The sequence below is a fragment of the Falco punctatus genome, assembly GCF_963210335.1.
Source record: "Falco punctatus genome assembly, chromosome: 1".
NCBI lineage: Eukaryota > Metazoa > Chordata > Aves > Falconiformes > Falconidae > Falco > Falco punctatus.
This window is the reverse complement of record NC_137580.1, coordinates 17,182,761-17,206,128: the sequence shown is the minus strand read 5'-3', so window position 1 is coordinate 17,206,128 and position 23,368 is coordinate 17,182,761. Positions and strand designations below refer to the sequence as shown.

Sequence of the window (23,368 nt, the reverse complement as noted above, 5' to 3'; positions counted from 1 at the left end):
CGGGCTGCGCTGCTGTGTGCTGGGGCGGGGCGGGGGGCTCTCCAGCCGCGTGAGGGGCTTTGATGCCTCTCCAGGTTACCTGGAACAGCCGTTCCGCCGCCATCCGTGAAGCAAAACCCCTCCACCGGGCCGACTCCTGCTCGCACCGAGGCCCGGCTGGCCTGAAATACCCGGCGGCGGCCTTCCACCGCTACCGCCGCGGTGCCGCAGGGCGTCCGCTGGGCTCGGGCCCTCACGGGGGGCGGCGGGGGTACGCGGCCGCCGCTGGACGCCGGACGGGAGGGCGACTACATCTCCCTCCGTGCCCCGGGCGGCGCGGGAGGGCGGGCGCGGGGCGGAGGCGGCGGCGCTCCGCCCCGGGCGGTGGCGGCGGGCTGATGGCGGGCCGCGGCGGCTGCCGGCGCGGGCGGGAGCAGCTGGAGCTGGAGCGGCTGGGCCAGGCGGCGGGGCCCGGCTCCTGCCCGCCGTCGCCGCCGCTCTCCGCCTGCTCGCGGCAGGCCTGGAGCCGGGACAACCCGGGCTTCGAGCCCGAGGAGGAGGAAGCGGCGGCGGCGGCGGCAGCAGGGCCGGTGCTGGAGATGGACGTGGAGTGGGGCGGCCCCGCGGCCGGCGCTTCGTCGTCGTTGGGCAGCGCGGCGGCGGGCCGGGCCGGCGAGCGGCGGCAGCGGCGGGGGCCGGCGGGGCGCGGCGGGGCGGAGGTGCCGGGCCGCCACCAGGTGCCGCCGGAGGGCGCCGCGCCCCGCCGGGCGACCTGGGCCAAGCGCCTGGCGCGGCGACTGCGAGGTGAGCGGCGGCCCCGGCCCTGTCCCCGGCCCTGTCCCCAGCCCTGTCTCCCTGCGCCAGCCGGGCTCCCCGGCCTTGCTCGGCAGCCTTCGCCGAGAGGAACCGTTGCGAGCTGTTGGTAGCCCCGCCTGCCCCCTCTCCCGCCCCTTCGCTGCCTGCCCGGTTTTCCCGCTCCCCGCGTTCTCTGCCGCCTGCCCGGCTCCTGTCAGGCCGCGTCTCTCCGTGCGCGCCCGTGGCTGCTCCCTGGGCTGGCCATGCCGCCAGCACACGCACCTCACCTCCTTTGGAGCACGGCGCTCTCTGCCCCCTGGGGCTTTTGCCCGGCTGCTTTTAGTGTAAGAGACTCTCCCGAGTCACTTTTGGATACATGTGGGTCAACGCCAGGTCTTCGAAGAGCTGGAGCGGAATAATTGTCCTCTCTTCATCACCTTCCCTATAGAAGGGGTGGTTAGGCTGCCATTTGTGCATAGAGTGGGGTCATCGTGGGGGTGTTTTACTCATGTTTTGCTCCTGCGCGGTGCCCTGGGCTGCTGGGAGCCAGCAGTGGATGCCATGAGCAAGGGATATAGCAGGAGAACGTCGGTGGGACCGTGTCAGGCGGGCACTGGGAGCATCACTCTGAGCTTGCGGCATTACCTCTGCGCTGGGCCCGGCCTGTCCGGGGCTGATTTGACCCAGCAGAGAAAATGGTAGATGGGGAGTTCGTTGGATTCAAGGGTATGGGAGCACGTGTCAGGAACCCCCCCATCCTTTTCTGAGCAGCTTAAAATGTCAGCATCAAATTGCGAGGGTTTTAAACGTGGGCTGGTTAACTGTCAGGCAGAATCTTTATAAAGCTGCAGGAAAAGTCAACACATTTAGAAAATAAGGTTTCCTCTTCTAAAATGTGAATTTTCTAAAGTGACAGTACTGTTACTGGCTGGCACAGCCTCAGCAGAGGTATCAAAACGAACTAGATTTTAATCAGGGACTTGTAAATTAGGCTATTGTATGTTCTGTACGTCTTCACTTTGATTTTCGCGTGCATTCAAAAATCATTTGCTGTAATGATTTCTCTGCACCATAATCTTTCTTGATCATTGCAGTGTTTTACTTGGATGCAAGTCAGACTTGCAGAAACTATGGAATAGGGCATGTTTTCTTTTCAGCAGATTTTATTGGGGAAGTTTTCAGTGGTCTAAGTCACTTCATAAGGAGACCAGAATGGCCAGGAAGAATATCAGTGATAATTATGTGTTACGCATGAACTGGCACTGCTCTGTTCGAAGTCTTCAATGGTGTGTTTAGTTTAGTCTGTTGCTGAGATACATAAATGCCTAGGAAAGGAGCCGCTTCACATGGAGAAAGTGAAGTCCTTTTATAAAAGTTCTTATCAAGGTAGAGTGTTCAGTTGCTTCCTTCGTACTAGTTGTTGCTGAGAAGGAACCTCCTGTGTGTGCTTTTAACTGTGGTGAAAAATAGTGGTGTTTGAACGTGACGTGAGAGTGTCTTTGTGATGCTGTGGCATAAGTTACTACTGCTCCATCTCAGTCATGGTTTCTGCAGTAATATTCCAGACAGGTTATCCACACTAGGACTGATTTTCGTGTGGGTTTCTGAGCCATTTTGAACCTGAAGGCAGAGGTTAATACCAGGTGATTTCTGTAATGTCAGAGTATTTGCAGATGGAAATAAAGTCCATCAGGCAGACTTTCCCCCCACACCGCCACGGCCTTCCCCTGTGAGCTGCCATTCTAATGAAGGATTGGTAAAACACTTTGTTGAATCATCTATAGTTCATCTGCATCTACAGCTTAGGGTTGGTTTTGGATGGAGGAAGTTTACTTGGTTTTAGTGTGCTTTTTTCAAGTAGTTTATTTGTCTTTAAGCCTATATATGTATTTTCACCTTGTTCAGCTGAGCAAGTAGCAGAACCAAGAGGAATGGGCTTTTGGTGACACTGCATGCTGTGCTGGGCAGAGTGAGTGCAGCTGAGCCTTCAGCAGCATCAGCAGGCAGGTGTTGCCAGAGATGATCTGGCTGTGCTCTGATAGACGGATCCCTTACCTGTTCTGCTGCCTAAAAGCAATGTATCTTGTGCTAGAATAACTAGTTTGGGAGCTGATCTGTGTCCATAGCTTTAACTTTTAATTTCTGCTTTCAGGCTGAAAGATGAGGACCACCTTTGACATGGTAACATCATGCATCCTTTTGACTTGTATGGTTCTCTTTACGCTACCGGGTGTGAGCCCATTAAGTGTGCACTGTGTGGAAGACAGTGCAAAGTTACACATTTTTGCAGTGCAAGAAAACAAAAAGAAATATTTTCAATAATGGCTGTGGACCAAGCTGCCTCTTGCTGTTTGAGACAGTCCATATACACTGGTAGTATTCTATTTTTAGCTGTAAAATAAAAAGACTTGGTTTCATGTTCTAGGAATGTTTGCAGTGGCTTTATCCCTGTGGTTGCTATCCACAGTTTCTGTTGATTTCTCAGCTGCATGTGTTTTCTGTTTATAGGCAAGTGTAGCTACGGTTGCTGTAGTAGACAGATCCTTTCCTGGCTTTTTCATGAGAATGTTGCCGTTAATTTATAGGCACAGTAGATGGCTAGGTGTGATTTTGATGCTGTGGAGGTACTGCAGGGTGCTGTACTTACCTTCTGTGTAAGTAACTAACCTCTGAAGAATGTGGCTGCTGCAGGCTGCACAGCGAAAGGGCTGATTTCAAGCCTGACATTAATATAGGGCACTTGAAGGATAACTGAGGTTTTAATACTGGGAAGAGTACTCAGTAGCTCTTTTGACGTTTCGTGGATAATTGTGAGGGTCTTTGAAGACTGGAAAATGGCATGCTCAAGTACTCAGTTTTATTTCAAGATGACTAGAGGAAATTTAACATAGATTTATTTAATAAAATTCCATTTCACTACACAGAATTCAACAAGAGGGAGTAATCCTTTGGATATCAAAAGTGATAGTGTTACCATGGCTAAACAAGTAGCCGCGCATCAGCTGAAGGATATTGAGTGACACCTTGCACTTTTCTTGCTGTCAGTTGTGAAATAAAAATGCAGAGAGGATTTAAGGTAATGGGATTTTGGTACTTCCAATTACTGGGGAGACTGTAACTAGAGTTACTAAGTGAACAGAAAGTTAACTACTTCAGACTGTCTCCACTTCAGGTTCTTCTCTTTGTGGATTCTTCCCAGATTCTAATGTGAGTCCGGAGTAGATTTAGTCTGTCTGGTTTTGCAGATCTCTACAGCAAACATCCCAGATGCTGAGAAGAGAGGAGGGGATGACTATTGAACTCCGTTAAGGAGAAAGTAATCAGAAGTTTTTAATGGGTAAGAGCAAAGTCCATTTCCAGAGCCAGGCTGGAAAGATAATCTGCCCCTCAGATCTGTACTTGGTCACCTAGTGCTGCTGCGCTCCCCTGTGCATCAATACAAAGGAGCATTTTTTGAAAGGTTTTCTTAGTTATTGTTCAATGGAAGTATCAAATATCATTTCCAGTCACTCATTAATTGTTACTTCCACGAAGAATGCATCGTGGCATTTTTACTGAGTTGAACTAGTGTAGGCTCCGATTACACTTTACTAAGGAATGTGTATTAAGGATGGTGAGGCTGTGTTTCCTTGTTGTTTTGGGACAGAGCATCTTTGCCTGAGGGTCACTTCACTCTCCTTCCCTCAGCCCACTCTTTCCCCAGCATCTGAGTTTCTGTGTAGTCAGATCAGTTAGTGATAGGTATCTTGGCTTGAGGGCGTTCAGAACTTAACTCTTACACAAATCTGAATTACTTTATATGCATTCTGTACCTCATAAACTGGACGTTATGATTATGTAGGTATGTGTGTGTATGTAAGTACATATACACACATTTAATATATATAATGTAAATGTATGTAACACTTTATGCGTAAACTAAACAGATTTTAATTTAGTGAGTACCTAACAAGCTAGACTGTATTGTAAGATGAAACTTTATCTTTTTTTTATTTGCATTTGATCATTATTTTTTAACAACTCTTCTGAGTTCATATACTTGTCCGGTAAGCCGTTTGGGCTATAGAATGAGTGAGACAATTTAGTTGCATATTCATTTAATAAATGAGATCTGTCAGAAAGTTGATGAATAGCAAATTTATGTAAGGAATGAACAGAAAATTATTAATAGAGACTAGAAGTGAAACATTTTTGGTGCTTGCCGTAGATGTCAACTTAAATCTAGCAGGGCTTACTGCCACTGTTCTTGATGCAGTATTATAACAAAGAAAAAAGGGAGTAATGGACCTAAATTTCTAAAAACATGGCAAGTAATGAAAGCTTCAACCTAGGTGATGAGCAAATGTAGAGTTCATTTAACACTAAGATCATTGTATGATCTCTGGTGCTGGTTTGTTGGTTTTTGGTTTTGTTTCTTCACATGTAACTTTCTGCTCCTTGCTGACTGACTCCTAAAAATATTGTAATATGACAGAATTTGACCTTGCAAGCTTTCTGCTCACCACATTTCTTATTGGTGAGTAATGTGCTGACAGCCGGGACTCGACTCTCTTGCCAGCTTAGCTCACTGGCTGTTCCAGCCTTTTCTTCCTTTCTTAATGTTTTCTTGCTTTTATTATGAGGGTTGTTAGTGCAACGTAGTGCTGTGTTAAGAGGCTGAATTTGTTGCGTTCTTTATTATTAGTGATTCTGTAAATGGTTTTGTGTTTCTCTCTTCAAGAATGACCTAACGGTGAGGATTTGGCATGCTGTGTAGTAAGGTTGCAGTCTTTATCTGTAAATTTTCAGACTTAGCCTTAAAGAACAGCTTTGGAAAAGCTCTCGTTTTGGGGGCTGACACTAGTGAAAGTTATAAGTTACTAATTAAGGAGTGTGAACAGAGATTAAGGCTAAGGGTATTAGTGCTTGCTGTGCCTATGCAAGAGAAGTTTCCTGGTTGACTGTGGTTAGGTCACAACTTAAAAATGTGGTAGTTGAAAGGCTTCTGAAAACATCTAACACATTATTTTTTTTCTGAACACACCTTGTATTTGCAGGTAGAGGGAGGAGCTGCCTTATTCCTCTCCCTTTGTTAGGGAATGAAGTTCTGCAGCAGGCACATTAGCCCTTTGTCTTAGTCTTACAGCAGTGGTTGCAAAGCAAGTGAACTCTCTTCGTTGTCAGTTTTATAATGTGTTTTGGCTATCCCTTGTTGCTGTTCCATTTGACTTTGAATTACTGTGATACGTTTGATGGATTGAAGATTTTTACTTAGGGAGATTGAGGTTACTTCATTTCCATCTGCTGAGAACATAAAGGTGTTATGAAAGGTTGGCTGTTTAAAAAACCTGAAAAGGAGAAGAGTGGAAGTTTGGTGTGCTTCTGTAGGAGTGAATTTTTATTTTTATATGCTTTGTCTCCCACCATAAACTAAGGTCAAGTCACCTTTTGTTTAGGATTAAATGGAGAAGTTCCCTGAAGGTAGCAATTATGGTCTGAGCATCAGCAGCCATTCCCAGCTTTTTTTCCTGTTCTGTATTAGGCATGAGAAATAAGTATGATTACTAACTGCTTTCTGTTCTCAGACGGTTGTTTCTTTTAGAGACTCCGTTTAAAAGATCCTTTTGGTTTTCAGTTACCCTTTTAGAAAGGATCACTGAAGTTCAGTAACTGCTCTTAGGCTGTCTTCTTGACAATGTCAAGTACAATGTGAAGCTAGTAACAGGCAAAAATGGTTAAGCTAATGCAGTTGCCCAGTTTAACAACCAGATGGTGGTTGCTCCTTTAGGCTGCTACTAAAGTGTCAGTGATAATTCTTTGTTGTGCAGGGAAAGAAATCGTGTAGATGTACTTACCAAGATCCCTGCTGCATCTCTGTTGGACAAGCCTTGCCTATTTGGGAAAGGAAGGTTACGATTTGTTTTCTTTAAGAATGTTTGATGTATGCTCCTTTCAGGTAGAAAGTTAGTTAAGACTACTAATATAGGTTCAATACTGAATATCCGTTTTCATTCATCTAACAATGCTTTTCATATTTAAGAAAAGCCCCAAACACTGCACTTATTTCTTAAAGTATGGCTATCTGTGCATGTATTTGTATACTTACATGTGTTTTCATACCATGTGGTTTTATGTGACAGCACTTCTGGCAAATCTTCAGCAGATTCTGTTCTGCTGAGCCGTTAATAAATTATTACGGTGTCTCATGAATAGCTAATACTGCAGACCCCGTTCAGGCTATGGAAGAAGTTGTTCTTGCTTGAACTTTGATCAGGTTAAAATCCATAGAAGAACATGAAGCAGACATGACATAGGTTAAGCTTTCAAAACCACTGGACTTACTGTGCCACTTGTGTATCTAGTGTCAGACATCTGTGTACATCATGATGTATGTTTTCCTTTTAAGGTCTGTGGGGGACAAGACTCATGGAAGAAAGCAACACCAGCAGAGAGCGCTATCTGAAAAGTGTTTTACGGGAGTTGGTCACATACGTGATTTTCCTTATGGTCTTGTGTGTCTGTAAGTACTGCTTGGCACTACTGCATCCAGTTTTGTGCAGTTTGCTTACTCTCTGTGATTCCAGAGTGAAGGTTGTTTCAGTGATGTGGGAGGAAAATTAATTAATAGGCAGGTGTGTAGGCAAATACTTGGAATTAAAGCTTTCTGTTGTTCCTGTGCTTGAATTGTTGCTTGAGATTTGAAAATGCTGCAACATTCTGTGCCATAACAAGTTTTGAACCTTTAAGCAGGATGATGATATACCTATTCTTTGTTTTTAGGGAGCATGTTTTTTAACGTAGTACTGCACTGCAGTGTAATGCTTCCGCTGCACATTTTGAATTGCTAAACAGGACTGTTAAATGTGAAGAGTGGGAGTTAGTCAACTAGGACAGAAAATGAAATCACTGAGTTCCAAATTTATCACTGAGCTTATATACACATCGTTCTAAGAATAAAAGTTCTTCACAGTAACTGGAAAGGCAGAGATCATGCTACCTACTTAGAAATATCTGATAATTTGTGTTTGCATGATGATGGATATTTTAAATGCATCTGCAGCCTATATATACTCAAGTGTAGATGGATCACAGTTGGAGATTTCCATTATCTGTGTCATTTGTTTTGTTGCCTGTGATATCATGTGAAGTATTGTAACACTACAGAACACAGAATGGAGTAACATTCAACCTACCATTTTTTCTTTTTCTTTTTTTTTTTTTAATTTGGCTTTTAAGAAGGTGACTGATTTGAGTTAGGTGCTCTAGAATCAACACTGAAGGTAATATTAGCAGATTATGCTAAATATGGACTGACCAGAGGTGTGAGGAGCTTGATGGATCTTCAGCCTCCTGCACAACAATATTCCTGGATCCAAAGTTTAAGAAAGCAGCCTCAACTGAGTTTGCTGTTCTTTGGGTGAAGAACCTTAGTGATGCTGGAGCACAGATAGTATGGGATGTTTATCACAGGCCTCAGACAGCCCCATGAACGGCTGTGGCTGGTGTAATGTAATGGTTCTGAGAGCAGTCGTCTTTTCTGGCCTTGGGAACTTGAAGCTGTTATACAATTCAGTTTCAAGATTCCTAGGGTTCTTTAACAGTCAAAAGAAGTCGTGTTCATATATTTGCATAAAAATTAGTACGACAATGCAAAATAGAACTTACTATGGAGTTGTGAAGTAGATATTTTATTTGGTTACTACGGAGAATAACAACAAAATCTGTGTGCATTAAGTTAGTGTATCTTTGGAAAGCTGGTATGTTTCAAGCCTTCGATATTTAGCGTGGGCAGTTCTGTTCTAAATGCCTGAACTGTCAGTGACACTGAAGTTGTCATTTATGATCACTTGTAATAGAACAAGGTGATGGTTTTGCTTTTGGAGAGAGAGAATCTTGGAATGCAAAAGAAAATGCAAAACTACATTGGTAGACTGGCTCTGAGAGCAGGTCTGCCTTGCTTGTCTGGAGTAGAATTACTGAAAAAAAACCCAAACTTTTAAACCACTGACACAACTGTTTTGGTCTTGTACTGCAAGCATGGTTATATACTAAATATCATGGGGTTTTCCTTCCTGAGTCCTTTAAGAATGTGTAGTGCAGGTTTATGGACAAAGTAGCATGAGACTGCTTGTGGCTGGTATGCTGTACTACAAGGGGAGGTGTAGCAGTGAGAGACCTGAATTACAGTAAAGTGAAATTGGTTTCAGCAGAAAAAGGTTGATTGCAGGCTGTTAACAATTTGGTTTACTACAGAAAAAGATTTTTGGTAACAGAATAAAGGAAAAGTATAGTGTGTTAAAGACGTACAGATACTGCTAACTTGTTAGTCGGATATTTTTAAGTATTATCCTTTTTCATTTTAGATGTAAGCAGTAGCTATGGGACAGGCTGCTCTGTGGCTTGGCATGTCCTAGGAGAGAGATTTCCAGTGCAGGCTAAATGTTACGGACTTTTCTTGTGCTCTTGTATTTTTGAGAGTATGTATTTAGCGAGAATCCAGGTATTGCACAGTCATGTGATACATCCCATGTGCCACAGTAAAAGTCCATTAAAAATAGTTCTTGCTCTCTAGTTACTAAAGAGAACAGATTTTCTTGCCTGTTATAAGATGTTTTTATAAAATTGTTCAGTGTAGAACTTAATCTTTCAGGCTTGTCTCAGTTTTAGCCGTAAAACGGTTTAAGTATTTATAGGTAGTAACAGTGCCAGAGACAGTTCTCTTAAGCCATCTTGGCTTTGTACATAATTTTATAATTTATGCTCTGTGTTCCTCAGCCAAATGCTTGGCTCAGTGTGAGGAAAAGTAGTAACACACAGTCATTTATTTTTTTGTGGGGAGATTGTCTTGGAAGCACTACATGTCTTGGGTAGAGTTTCATTGTCTAACCATAGGTGGCTAATGTCATTCACAGTGCCCTGTGATGTCCTGGTGACCATCATTATCTGCTCAAGCAGGGCATAGTTCTTCTGAGGTCTTGTGCCATCTGTGCTAGCTCTCTGGGGATACTTGCATAGCACAAGTCACCTAAAAAGGCACTAGCTGCCTCTCTTCAGGCTGTTCAATTGTGCCTTTGTTTTTCTTGAAGTTAGGTTTTGTAAAAGCGTTAATAATAGAATGGGGTGTGGGAAGGAGAACTTGAGTATTTTAAACTGATTGATCTGTCTATTTTTCACTGCTTTTTGTATTTTAATCACAGTTGACAGACAAATGATGCTTGGTGTAGATTTTATTTTGTTCTGAAGCTTAAACTTCTCAGTGCAAAATCTATATGAATGCAACTGGATGTATTCAAAACAGAGTACTCTCTCTTCTTGTTCTCCTTTCTTTTCTTCTTTTTTTCCCTTCTCTTACCTCTTTACCTCTCACCCATTACCAAATCTTTTGCAGTGACTTATGGGACAGTGAGCTCCAGTATGTACTATTACACAAGGGTTATGTCGCAGCTCTTCCTGGAAACACCTGTATCAAAAATGGAGAAAACTGATTTCAAAACTTTGTCCACAATGGATGACTTCTGGAAGGTAATCTAAGCCCAATTTTTTTTATATCTTTGTTGCTCTGATTTGTTTGTCCTGTCATGGCCTGTAAAGTTAACCTCCAGGACCTTTTTGCTAATGTGGTAGGGGTTGTGCATGAAGATCTTTATGCATGATGTCAAAGCTGTGGAACAAAGTAGGCCTTTAATATGTGACATTTTAAAACCCAGGTCATGCTAGTGGGGCAGAGTAGAGCCAGGTTGCAGGATGTTGTTGGAGAACAGGTAACAGTAAGGTCTTATGTCAAAAAAATTATCAACTGCAGTTCTAACTCGTCTACAGAGTGAAGATCTATGAAAACAGTGCTGACAACATGCAAACTAAAGTTCTGTCTTCTCCAGTTTGCAGAAGGACCTTTGCTGGATGGTCTTTACTGGGAGATGTGGTACAACAACAAAACTATGGCAGAAAACAAAAGCTTCATTTATTATGAGAACCTGCTCCTAGGGGTGCCTCGCATTCGGCAGCTGAAAGTGAGAAATGGTTCATGCTCAATACCTGAAGACTTAAAGGATGAAATCAAAGACTGCTATGATGTCTATTCTGTAGCTAATGAAGATACCGCTCCTTTTGGACTTCAAAATGGAACAGCGTATGTAGTATTCCTGTAGATATGCATTTTTATTTCCCCGCCCCTGACCTGGGTTATGCTGAATTGCACAGTAGGTCACTTGGCAGAAGCGACTCTGCATTTGCTGTATGTTCTGTCTGTAAAGCCAGGTAGATCCTGAGCAGCTGCCAGTTCTGCTCATGGAGAAACCTTACCGATCAGGGAGGGGACTGTCCTCTGTATCCACTTGCGTTTAGGTGCTGTCATTGTGCCACTGGTAGCTGTTACGCGTATGCTGTGCGTACACTGTGCAACTCGGGAGCACCTCTGCTGTGATTCCAGATTGTATTGCTGCAGTGGGTTTCACAGACTTGTTTTCCCTGGCTAAAAATGGGAATAACATTGCCTTTCTTGGAGGCCAATGTGTGAGTTGAACTGTAACAAGGTGTTGGAGGTGGAATGTAACTATGTAAACGCCAATTTTCTTTCTTTCCCTGAGGGTAGAAATTCTGTGTGAATGGATTTATGTGTTCTCTTTTCATAATCAATATACTTGTGACCCAGCTTTCCATCTTAATTTTGTGTTAGTCAGAGGAACTTTGTAAGCTCTTTCCCCAGGGTACATCAAAACTTGCTACAAGTACTGCTTAAATGAAAGTAGCTTTAAGTAACTGATACTTTTTTTTTGGTCAGGTTTTATTTCTGTCTCTTTTGTTAATTTTAAGTTGAAAGTAGAAACACTTAAGTGCTCCCTCTGTTTCACCTCTGACCTAGCTGGACTTACACCAATGAGAAGGATTTGAATGGAAGCAGCCACTGGGGCTTGATTGCCACATACAGTGGGGCTGGCTATTACCAAGACCTCTCAAGGACCAGAGAAGTGACAGCTGTGCAGATTGCTAGCCTTAAGAAGAACCTGTGGCTGGACAGAGGGACCAGAGCAGCTTTCATTGATTTCTCTGTATACAATGCAAACATCAACCTATTCTGCGTTGTCAGGTATGAACAGAAGCGTGACGGCCTTAAGATTGCACAGTGTAGGTTGTAGACTTGGGGTTGTCTTGTGATTGCTTTGTTTTGAAGACATGGGTAAGCGTATGGTTTGTATAAAGGAGACAAACTATGGAAGCGGCACATCTCCTTGTCAAAGAAGTGGGAGTGCATGTGGTGGCTGCACTCGCCAGCTGGAGGCAGTTCTGACTTTCCTGATGCCACAACGCCTTGGTTGCAGTTTGCAGGCAACTTTTCTGGCAAGCTGGCTCATTAAAATAAATACATGGATATAAAACATCAGTCTTTTAGACAGTGTGAAACAGATGCAGATGAAGACTGGTCTTTCTGTTCCTGAAATGCTTTGGGTTTTAGTGAAAATGGACTGCGGTAAGGTTTACCTTCTGTTCTGTGTCGTGGCTTCTCTGAATCATATGTGGGCTTTTACCTGTTTCCATTATTTAATTAATAATGTAAATAAAACCATGTATCTTTTAGTAGTGTTTTTCATCAGCACTGTGTAAATATTTTTTTTTCTTTGCTTGTTTTTTAAATGCAGGCTGTTAGTGGAGTTTCCAGCAACTGGAGGCCTTGTTACGTCTTGGCAGTTTCAGCCAGTGAGGCTGATTCACTACATCTCCACTTTTGATTTTTTCCTGGCAGCCTGTGAAATGGCATTTTGTCTTTTTGTTCTTTATTATATGGTGGAAGAGATCTTAGAAATTCACATTCATAGGCTGCGCTACTTCAGAAGTCTCTGGAACTGCCTTGATATCCTTATCATTGTGGTAAGTAATCTTTATAATATGGCTAAAATTGCTTTCTGAAATGTTAATGACAGTATTGCTGTGGCGGGTTTAAGGGATAGACCTGTTATTAGGGAGGATGCTTCCAGACTATTGGGCTATGAGTTTGAATAAGACAATTTTAATCTGTGTTGTAGTGTTGGTGTATTTTGCTAACTTGCTTGTTCTGTCTTTAGTGGTTTCGACCTTTACGTCCTGGTGAAAAGTTAGAGTATTTGTCCAGTATGCTTTTTTCACAATTTTTGTCTATAAAGGCACAGCCGTTTATGGAAGGTGACAAACTTGCCCTCATTTCTATTCTAAGAATCTGATACAGACTATTACAGAGGCTTTCAAGAAAAAAAATCATTTGCTTTCAAGTAGTGGTTTGCCTTTGGAGGAACGTGACTGGAATTTGAATATGTTTGCAAAGAACCACAAAGAAATTTAATGGGAGTATTAAAATACCAGCTAATACCAAGTTTGAAGAAGGGTCTCAAAATTGTAGAGTGCTAGCAGCTGTCAGGGCTGCTTTCTGGGTTAAGCGGACAGTGTCGCATGTCAGTAATCCTGGTATAGCAGAAAAGCTGAGCTTTGAATTTGAACTATGTAATATAATTCACTCTGGGCTTACATCAGGCTGTGCTTACCGAAAGTATACAAAGCCAGCAGTGCTAAAACAGTTCCAATCCCACACTTGTTTTGTGTCTTCAAGCTTGGATGAATTAAAGGTTTACGCCTAGAAGTTAGTATATGCAGTCTGGAGAAATCATACTTGCATTACAGTGCTTTGTAAATGAAGGACCGTTTAGGAGGATGTTTACATGAACTGTGCGCTGTTGGTTATACGTAATGGCAGGGGTGTGAGTGTAAAATTCAGTTCACAGAAAGAGTCAAAATTCTATGCTTATACCTTGTCTGAAGGACATTGTTCTAGTTTAGGATTATGTACTTTATGGCTCTGTATACATGATGAAGTGTTCATTTATGCTAATAAAAAGCATGTTTGCACAGGTCAAAGCAAGAACCTTACCTGTATGGTAAAACTACATTTTTTCTGCTGTTGCCCAGAACAAGCAATATGGTTCAGTCTGTACTCCAGGGAAACTCTAGTCCCTTTTTGGCTACTGCTGGCTTTCTGCTCTTTACTCTTTCATCTTTACTCTTTTGAGTTGCTGTCTTCTTTCCTTATATTTCTTTCTCTGTGACAGCTTCATTTTTCTGAGCCTGCTAGGCTTCACCATCACCCTGTTCTTCAACTGTGGTAAGGAAAATATTTCTAAATCTTCTTACTCCCAGGCTATTTGTCTGTAGTCTAGGACTGTAATGGTTCTGTTGTGAAATGCATTTCCTGATGTGTCCAGAAGTTCTAGTTTGGATCCTATTCCAAATAGCAACCACTGGACCATTACATTACTCCTGACTGAAAGGTGGTGAAACCCAGCCCCCTCTAGTCCTCACAACTGCCTGGCCCTAAACACTAATGTGGTCAGTGACCAGCAGGGTTGACCCTGAAGGACTGTGAGAAGTTTGCTTCAGTGATTTATTTAATTTTTTTTTTCCCTAGGCTCTGTGCAATCCGTAGCTGTTACTTACCTGTTTGAAACTAACTTTGTAGTTAGAACACCTTGAAAACAATGTATTTGCTTTTACTTAAAGCTCACATCATGTTATTTGTAGCGCTACCATAAGGTTCCTCGTATCTTAACTTTACGATGTATGTGGCTAAAACAAGTTATTTTAAAACCCTCATCATCTTTCATGAATGTGTATGTTTCTTTTGTCCTCAGCTTTCTGTTGTAGCTATAGGAATTAGCATCTATAGGACATCAACCGTTGATACACTCCTGAAGAAGCTACTGGAAGATCAGAACTCATTCCCCAATTTTGAACCTTTGGCATATTGGCAAATGCAGTTCAACAACATTGCTGCAGTCACTGTGTTTTTTGTCTGGATTAAGGTAACTCCAAGACACACTTATTCTAACATTAGAATGTAAGCAGCATTGTGAGTTTCAGCTGATATATTATTTGAGGTTTAGTTGTTTCTCCTAAAATTGGTTATGCCAGAAAGTCAAAGCACAGGAGTAACTTCTTGCAGATTAAAAGCAAGGTTGTAATTTGCCACAGGTTTGGTCAGCCCTTGTTTAAGTCTAGTAGAGGTAGTCAGTGCTAGTGCTTTGTCACAGCAGATGAGTAAAGAAATGTTTTTATTCCTGAGTTGATAAGTCAGTAATTCTTACTGAGTACTGCTTTTTCCTAGCCTGGTTTAACTGTGCCCATTTTATCTATTCAAAACTTCTGAATCATTAGAAGGATCGGTAAAGCTAGTCCAATTAATTTGAAAATATATTTGATATTTGATTGATATATGAAAATAGATATATAAATTTAGTTAAACCTAATTTCTCTGTTTTACTGCCTCCTTTCTAGTGATACTTCTTTTCGTGTCCATACTAATTTTCCTGTCCTCTGTATGTATAAAGCTGCAGAGAAGCACTTAGTTATTAATCTGTCGGGGGAAAATGGAAGACCAATGATAAGTAAATTTCTACTCTAGTACTCCAAAAGTGATACTTAGGTTTATCAAGGAACTTGGCTAATCTCTTACTTTTTTATAAGACAAAACTGATCTAAATTTAAGAAATAAAGTGGCTTATAAGAAATACGGTAAACTGCAGAGTAACAGAATGATGTAGGTTGGAGGGTACGTCAGGAGGCCTGTAGTCCAATCACCTGCTCAGAGCAGTCAACTGTGACTTCTTCCATATTTTACTACTTCATAGCTGACATCTTCGTTGAAGATGAAGATAAATAAATAGGCTTTTGGAAGCGTTTCGGTAACATTGCTCTGAAGCCAGGATGCCAGATAGAGGAGGGGAAAACAAACGGGCAAACAAAACACTACACCCAAACAAGAAGTTGGTGCTCTGACAGAATTTTGCATTTTGCAATCCTCAGCGTTTTTAGGAAGTGATGTATTTTTAAATGTAAATTAACTGACTTTGTCTCCAGTCAAATACAGTAAGACATCTCATGTGTAAAAGGCTGGAGAGCAATTGTGTTAAGAAATTTTTGTCTTCCTTGTCTTTACAGTTGTGGATTTTTTTTGTGTGTTTTGTTTTAACAGCTTTTCAAATTTGTTAACTTCAACAGAACAATGAGTCAGTTATCCACTACCATGTCTCGCTGCGTCAAAGATGTCATTGGCTTTGCTATTATGTTTTTTATAATTTTCTTAGCTTATGCTCAGTTAGCCTATCTTGTCTTTGGCACTCAAATCGATGACTTCAGCACTTTCCAGGACTGCATGTAAGTACAAGAAAAAAAATGCAAAGAATTTCTCAGTATATTGGTAAATGGATTTGGTTGCCTCGTCAGAGACCAAAAAATTCTATGACATCCATCTAAACAGATGTAGATATATCACTGTTGATGGAGCTCAGTAGCAAATACATTTTTTTTGTAACGTTTTTAGTACACAAACTGTCATTGCTGTGAGATTAAGAATACGCTATTGTTAGATCAGTGAGCTAAAAATGGCAGTTTCTGGTTGACATGGTTTTTATAACAGTTGGTCACATTCCTAGACAAAGCAATAACTGTCTTTAGCAGTTGAATGATCATATGCTTACGTATGTTTGTAATGCTTACTGCAGTGCTGTATGCGTGATAATGCTGTGTTCCCGATCGTATGTGTAGTTGGTTGACTCACAGAGTCCATATTAGACAGCCAACTAGTAAATTTTAAGTATCTGCTAGAATCCAGGAGAGAGAGAGGACTTAATACTGGGTTGTTAATCAGTTTTTTCCTTTATTAATTTGGTACAACATAACCTGATTCTGACTGAGGTAATTACCAGGTAGTTCAGTTACCAGTTTCCCCCTGCCCCCTTACACTGGGGCAGTGTTGCAAAAAGATTTTTATAGAGAAGCAGGGGAACTTGAAATATGCTGATGGTGCCGTACAGTGGCGAGCCTCTTCCAGCCTTGGCACTGGGAGAGGGACAGGAGTGTGTCTTAAAGCTTCACAATGGTAATCACTGGTTTGCTCTGCTTCCTGTTGCCCCCCATTATCAGTTGTAACTGAAAGCCAGAAGTAACCATCGTATGGCTTTGTTCTGTGCACGTGGCATCTGACTGTGAATTTGGTTATTCCTAGAGATGGGCTTGAGGAATTGCCTATTGCAGTGCCTGATAAAGTATTACAGTAGTGCAGACCTCTCTGCTGCCCATCAGTCAGACTGCTAGGGTAAAATAGTTTGAGAATTCTTGTACAGCTCCAGAAGTGTGGTTTTTTTTTTCAACTCCTGGATGTGTTTTGTTTTTTAAGATTTACTCAGTTCCGCATCATTTTGGGAGACTTTAACTTCACAGAGGTTGAAGAAGCTAATCGAATTTTGGGACCAATTTATTTCACTACATTTGTGTTCTTTATGTTCTTCGTTCTTTTGGTATGTACGCCTTTGTTTATGCGGGGTGGGTAGGTGGCAGTTTTTGTATCTCTTGGGTTCTTAGTACTACTTGGGGCTTTTTTTGCTAATGGTGAGTGTGCAGCCCATGTGGGGGCCTGGATGTTGCATGTGTTGTCACTGCAATTATTTTTTTTTTCATATAAATTTGCATTGTATGTTTGTTGTCATTCCCATATAGTGCTCCACATTGTGGTTTATTTTATTTTATTTTTTTATTATTATTGTAAAGCATTTTTTGTCTCTTAAAATCTGATTACTGCCTGGTTGGCATCCACAGCAAGCCCATATCTTTTGGTGAAAAGTAGCTGTAATGTTCCATGCAGCCTCTTAGTTTATAAAGTGCTCTAATGTGTGGCTGGCTGTGTTTACCTCAGCCTAATTCATGCATGCAACACATGGCTTGTCTGCTAGAAGAGCCTAATTAATCGGCAGTACAGCAGCTTTCAGGTATGCAGGTTTGTCTGCAAAGGCCTCTTTTCTATCCTCTTTTCCTTCTCCAGGGCACAGTTGAGCCCTGTCTTTCTCACCTTCCCAGTGCAAATTACCTGTACACTTTTTGACAAACAGTATGATAAGAAGCTTAACTTCTCTGAGAGGCAGGATGTAGACGTGATTGTCTGACAAATAAATTCAAACAGGGAGTGTATTTTGAGCAAGTACTCATCTTTTGTATGCTCTCTGTTAATACTAGTATTGAATTCATATTATAGTCTTACTAATAATTTATAAAGCAACGTAGAGGGAGGAGACCTGTCTCTTAGAAACCTAGGAAACCAAGTAAATTAGTTTTTTTATGTCAGTATAAGTGAAGAGCTCTAGTACCTTCTACCTGGATGTAGTTTTCAGTTAGTTTGGTGCTAACATTAATATGTAGTAATTTTGGTTTTGATGATACCACCAGACCAAAGCTGTTACACGAGCAAGAAATGCTCAGATTATTCCCCAAATTGTGTGTCTTTTGGTGACTTGATAAGGTGGCAAGCGTTAAAGCAGGATGTTACTAACCTTAAAATGGTGCATCAGTCCTGTATCATCATAACTTTTCAAATTATTTAATGACCCTTGTACTTAATGAAGTTTTTTATTATTCTTTGACATGAGGAGAAATGGCATTCAGATAAAATTTGTGGGAGAAGACTTCATCTTGGTTATTCACTAGTAAGGAAGTGGAGAAATTTAATTGTTCCATCTGAAGATAACACAGGAGTCACTGTGGCCAAAGAAGCATGTGAAGCAGGTTTCATACTTGCTTTGAAGCACCTCACAAAATCTGTAGGAGCAGAGGCTAGTATATAGCAAGGGAAAGAAATATTTTTTTTCTGAGGCATAGCAGAAAAGCACTGGGGTATGGAGACACAGCAGGTTATCCAAAACACTCACTATAATTTCTGTGCTTATTAATATCTGCACATCCTGTCATTTGGCTGTAAGCTCCTTGAGAACAGTCTGAGACCTGGCAACTAAGTTAGGAAAGATGGGCGGAAAGCACCAACTCTTAATGTTGGACAGTTGAAAACAAAATAGTAGCCAAGTGACCTCTTACTTCTCTGGTGTTGGGCAAGAATGCATAAAGATACAGCATTGCAAGATTGTTCTCCTGAAATATTAAGTCCATTTTCAAGTCCATGAGGAAACAGGTTAACACTGCCTTTCTGTATGAGAGCGGTACATTGAACGTGCCAGTAAACTGAGTAATTCTTTTTGAATTTGAATGTCCAGCTTGCAATTCAGTCATGTTTACTCCATGTTTAGCAGGACCCTTTCAGTAATGATAGTGTGTCTCAAGTAAATTACATGATTAGTACAGGGTTAGTGAGACCAATTTTTTCTCTTTTGTCTGAACAAGTGACCAAATTCTGAAAAGAGTTGGTGGCATACATGTCAGGTGTCTGATTTTAAGCTTTTTTGGGTTTATCTTTAGTCTGAAATGCAAGTAGAGCTGTAGCAGAGGTACGAATCATGTGTTTGTGCTGGTTATGGGATGAATAGTTAACTTGATTCCTCAGGCATTTTTGTTGCCAGCTGTGTTGCCTGTAATTCACATTTGTTATCTGTGTAAGTTTGGCCTTGCAGGTAGGAGGCCAAACTTACATGTGTAATGTTAAACAGGCATGGTTTATTGCCGCTACTGCGTGTAAGCGTGAAACCTCTCTGGAAAGTAATTCTTCAGTTATTGTTAGTAATAAGTAGTCGATTAAAAATTGTATACTGCAGTGCATCATATTTTGATATCTTAAGCTGTTGATGTTAGTGCTTTATAAACAGCCCACCATCTTCTCCTGGCCTTTTTTAAAAAATTAATGTATAGGCCTGGACATGGAGGTCATGGGGTAGTAGGGCTCAGACTTGTTGAAGTTTCAAAGTGGGCTTTTTCATTTTTCTCATGAACAGAATATGTTTTTGGCTATTATCAATGATACATACTCCGAAGTCAAATCGGATATGGCTCAACAGAAGGCAGAGATGGAACTGTCTGACCTTATCAGAAAGGTAAAAGTAACTTTTTGTTTGACATCTCATTCCTCGCATCTGAACTTACTCCATAAAATGCTATATAAACAGTACAAAATAAAACTGGCAGCAGCTAACAAAAATACACATCTCTTAGTTAAATGAATCTGAGCTGAGTTAAATTAAATGAATGAATGCTTTCCATCACAATGTATTTTACTCATCTGAGACTTTGCATTGAATCGTTAGCCTAGTGCATGCAACATAGGATTGGTCTCTCTAGGCACATACAGAAATATTTGAACTGATGAAGCTAAACTGCTGTTTGGTTTGGTGACAGAATTCAGAATTACCTCCTTTCAGGCAACAAGATGAGGCAAGTCTTGGATAATGTGATGGGAGCTCCTAGGGGCAGCTGCCTAGTAAGGTTGTTAAATACAAAGTTAAGAGTTTGACCCAAATCCCAGTTTAGGGAAAAACATGTGTTCGTGCACATGCTGTGGCATGGTTGCAGTGCTGTACCGTGGTCAGAAATGTCTAAACGCATACTCAGCATGACCAGTAACTCAGAGTTTAAAACTTGAAACTGGTTATTAAAATAGAGCAGAGAAAAATGAAAAGTGCTTTGTTGGGATGAGGACTGTTTTTTTTTAAAAAAGGTCATTCCTACAACTGAAGAATAAGAGATAAGCAAAATGACCGTAGAAAGCTGTACCCATTTTGTCAGCAGTATTTAAAACTGTCACTTAGCTGTCAGTAACTGCCCAAGTTCTCTTATTGGGACAAAATACTCCATTCCTATTGACCTGCAGTGCAAATTGAATCATGAAAACCTTACCTCTAACTGCAAAGGTATTTGTATGTTGTCCACTTAAACGCTGAAATAAAAGGCAGATAAACTGGGGGAAAAGGCAAATTCTTGGAACACACTGAATGACAGTGTACACTAGCTGATATGTGTAATCAGAAAATTTACTAGAAATCAAGTATTAACATTTCATAACAAGTAAAACACGAAATTTCACTTGTTCTTTTAGGGCTACAACAAAGCCATGATCAAACTTAAATTGAAGAAAACTACTGTTGATGACATTTCAGAAAGTCTGAGACAAGGTGGAGGAAAACTAAATTTTGATGAACTCCGGCAAGATCTAAAAGGGTAAGGAATCTGTTACTTCTTATTTTGAGTAATATCCCCAGAGACATTTGATGTTAAGTCTTTAATGGAAGTTTCTCTTTCTGTCCTTTCTGTGATATAGCAAGAGTAGCTGATACGAATAAAGACAAGACAGCAGTGCTGCTCTTTTGGTTAGTGGGTGAGGAAGCCTGTGCTTTTCCTCTGTCTGGTGGGAGGTTTATGTAAACAAACAGATGTGTGAAGGTAAATGATCTTGGCATATGGGTCTGCAGGCATTGCACAAAGGAAAACTCGAAACTGTGGGATGGAACTGCAGAAGAAGAGGAGTGGGAAGAGAGTGGTCAGTTTGCAGTGGAAGAGAAGTCTTAACTAAGGAGCCCTGCTGAGCTCTGGCCCCTGGAGTCTGCCCTGTGGCTGGTGTTGCTGCAGTGGGGTGAATCCCACACCAGAGTACTCTGGTGCTCAACCTCCTTGAGTTGCTGTGTTGTGGGGGAGAAAGGGTATGAGGAAGCAGAGATCGAAGGCCTTTGAGGAAATGGTAATGTTTCTGTCAGAGCCGCTGCAGGAGTTTGTGAACAGGTGGGAGTTCAAGGAAAGGGAACGAATCAAGGTCTAAAACAGATGGTTGTGAAGGAGCAGAATGCAGTCCAGGGGAGATTTGTGCTATTAGCTAATGAAAAGCGAAGGTTGAGCTTTTTGTTGTCATCAGTGTTGCAAATTTGTAGGCAGCATAGGGATCAGTCATGTCTTTGGCTTGGGAATGAAAGTCTGTTTGGAGTGTTGTTCTAGCAATTGAAGTTTGTTCAGCATCTGAAAAACGTGAAGTAAAGGAACTGGTTTTGCTACTACTTTTTTCAGGAAGGGGCACACAGATGCAGAGATTGAAGCAATATTTACCAAGTATGACCAGGATGGGGACCAGGAATTGACAGAACATGAACATCAGCAGATGAGAGATGACCTGGAGAAAGAGAGGGTGAGCTCAGCATTGGGAGTGGTGTGCCACCAGTGCCATCTGCCAGTTTTCTTCCCCTGCTGGTTTGCTGCCCCAGAAGACTCCTTTTATTTCCTTTCATATTTGCTCTCATCCCTGGCTGTCTGAGCAGAACTGTAAAAAGGCAAGGGGGAGAGCAGGAAGTCTTTGACCGTGACACCTACATCCCCTGTGTGCAGGTGAAATTCTTTATATCTTCTTCTCTGTCTGTGGCTTCTGTTTTCACAAAGGAGGACCTGGACATGGATAGGAGTTCTCTGCCACGTCCTCTGAGCAGCCGCAGCTTCCCCCGGAGCCTGGACGACTCAGAGGAGGATGAGGATGAAGACAGTGGACACAGCTCCAGGAGGAGGGGCAGCAGCTCAAGTGGGGTTTCCTATGAAGAATTCCAAGTGTAAGTTTATCCTTCTGAGGCGAACAAACCTGCATGGTGGGATTTTTTTTGTTGATTTTTTTTTCTTGTGAGTTTTTTTCTTCTTTCAGTTACATAGTAGTCTTTCCTAGAACTCTGAATATTAGTAAAATTATTCATAAAAGTAAATGTTATGTTTTTAAGGTGCTTAAGTCACTCCTTTTTAGTAGCTATCTGAACTGGAAATACTGTATAGAGGCTCATGGGAACCAGTTAGAAAACCAAAACCAAATCAAAACAAACAAAAAACCAAAACCTTCAACAAAAAAACCTGTGTCCTTAAATCCCGGTCATAGAAAAGACAGATAAAATGGTTACGCTACAATAATGCCAGGACACTTTTGTGGGTTTTTTTAGTAGTAAAACCTTGAGGTTATTTTAGTTTCTTCAGCTATTATTTTTAAGAAGATTAAGTTATTTGTGACTATGTATTCTGTCTAAAATGATAGATCTCCATATTAATTATAGCAACGGTTGCTGAATGAAGAATTTGTGTAACTAGACCCAACAGATTTTGATGAGGATGCCCTAAAAGCAGAGAAAACAGTGGAATATGTGCTTCCGCTCCATCTGCTTTACCCTGTGTTACCTTCTCGCTCTTGTGTACCTTCTCCCTTCCTAGACGGTAGGATTCGGTTGTGGAAGGTCAGATGCATGCTTGAATTAAAATGCTGTCTCAGCCTTACCTGCTGTGTGTGTTGACGTGAGAAAACGATAGTGACTCGGAAATGTGAGAGTCACTGAAGCTCACGCTTGTTGCCCTCAGACTCATGAGGCGGGTCGATCGCATGGAGCATTCTATCGGCAGTATCGTCTCCAAGATTGATGCGGTCATTGTGAAGCTGGAGGCGATGGAGAGAGCCAAACTAAAAAGGAGAGATGTGTTGGGAAGACTGTTAGATGGAGTGACAGAGGTAAGAAACTCCCGGTCTCCTGCCTGATCGCAACCTGCATGGCTGGCTTACTGTTAGCACTTTTTCCTGCTGCTTGGCTTGGGAGTTGAGGGAGTGATGGTAAAGATGAGGTGGGTGTGTTGGCATTGGCCAAGTGCTTTCAGTTTTGCATTAGGAAAACAGGAGATATAAACCGTGAAATGTTAGGGATGTGATGCAAGTTCCAGATATGACAGCTCATCTTACAGCAGGCCTGTGTCGCACTGAGGGAACAGAGCACCATTTAAACCACTGAACTGGACAGCAGCGGTGGTCAGTAGTTGCTGAAGCAGCTTGTTCGTTCCTTGGTGTCTGTTGGGATTAATACAAAGATTTTATGGACTAGGCTGT

The 23,368-nt window shown here is 41.8% G+C and overlaps 1 protein-coding gene and 1 long non-coding RNA gene across 3 annotated transcripts in view; both read left to right on the top strand.

The window, feature by feature from the left end:
• The first annotated feature begins 5 nt into the window (after positions 1 to 5).
• Positions 6 to 23,368, top strand: part of PKD2 (polycystin 2, transient receptor potential cation channel) — a 27,416-nt gene continuing 4,053 nt past the window's right edge. Inside the window, exons 1-14 of one of the 2 annotated variants that reach the window (XM_080410512.1) lie at positions 6 to 783; positions 7,160 to 7,273; positions 10,142 to 10,275; positions 10,632 to 10,882; positions 11,615 to 11,839; positions 12,390 to 12,618; positions 14,406 to 14,576; positions 15,746 to 15,927; positions 16,949 to 17,069; positions 19,482 to 19,580; positions 20,579 to 20,700; positions 21,538 to 21,655; positions 21,907 to 22,067; positions 22,852 to 22,999. In XM_080410512.1, the coding sequence (XP_080266638.1) occupies positions 63 to 783; positions 7,160 to 7,273; positions 10,142 to 10,275; positions 10,632 to 10,882; positions 11,615 to 11,839; positions 12,390 to 12,618; positions 14,406 to 14,576; positions 15,746 to 15,927; positions 16,949 to 17,069; positions 19,482 to 19,580; positions 20,579 to 20,700; positions 21,538 to 21,655; positions 21,907 to 22,067; positions 22,852 to 22,999 (2,796 nt within the window). In that variant the 5' untranslated portion in view covers positions 6 to 62. Of the gene's footprint in view, positions 784 to 7,159; positions 7,274 to 10,141; positions 10,276 to 10,631; positions 10,883 to 11,614; positions 11,840 to 12,389; positions 12,619 to 14,405; positions 14,577 to 15,745; positions 15,928 to 16,948; positions 17,070 to 19,481; positions 19,581 to 20,578; positions 20,701 to 21,537; positions 21,656 to 21,903; positions 22,068 to 22,851; positions 23,000 to 23,368 lie in introns of both variants that reach the window. The other variant, XM_080410511.1, reaches the window with a different exon arrangement.
• LOC308056469 lies at positions 17,080 to 19,229 on the top strand. Its single transcript, XR_013924846.1, has 2 exons — positions 17,080 to 18,086; positions 19,036 to 19,229. It is a non-coding gene; the product is annotated as an uncharacterized lncRNA (long non-coding RNA).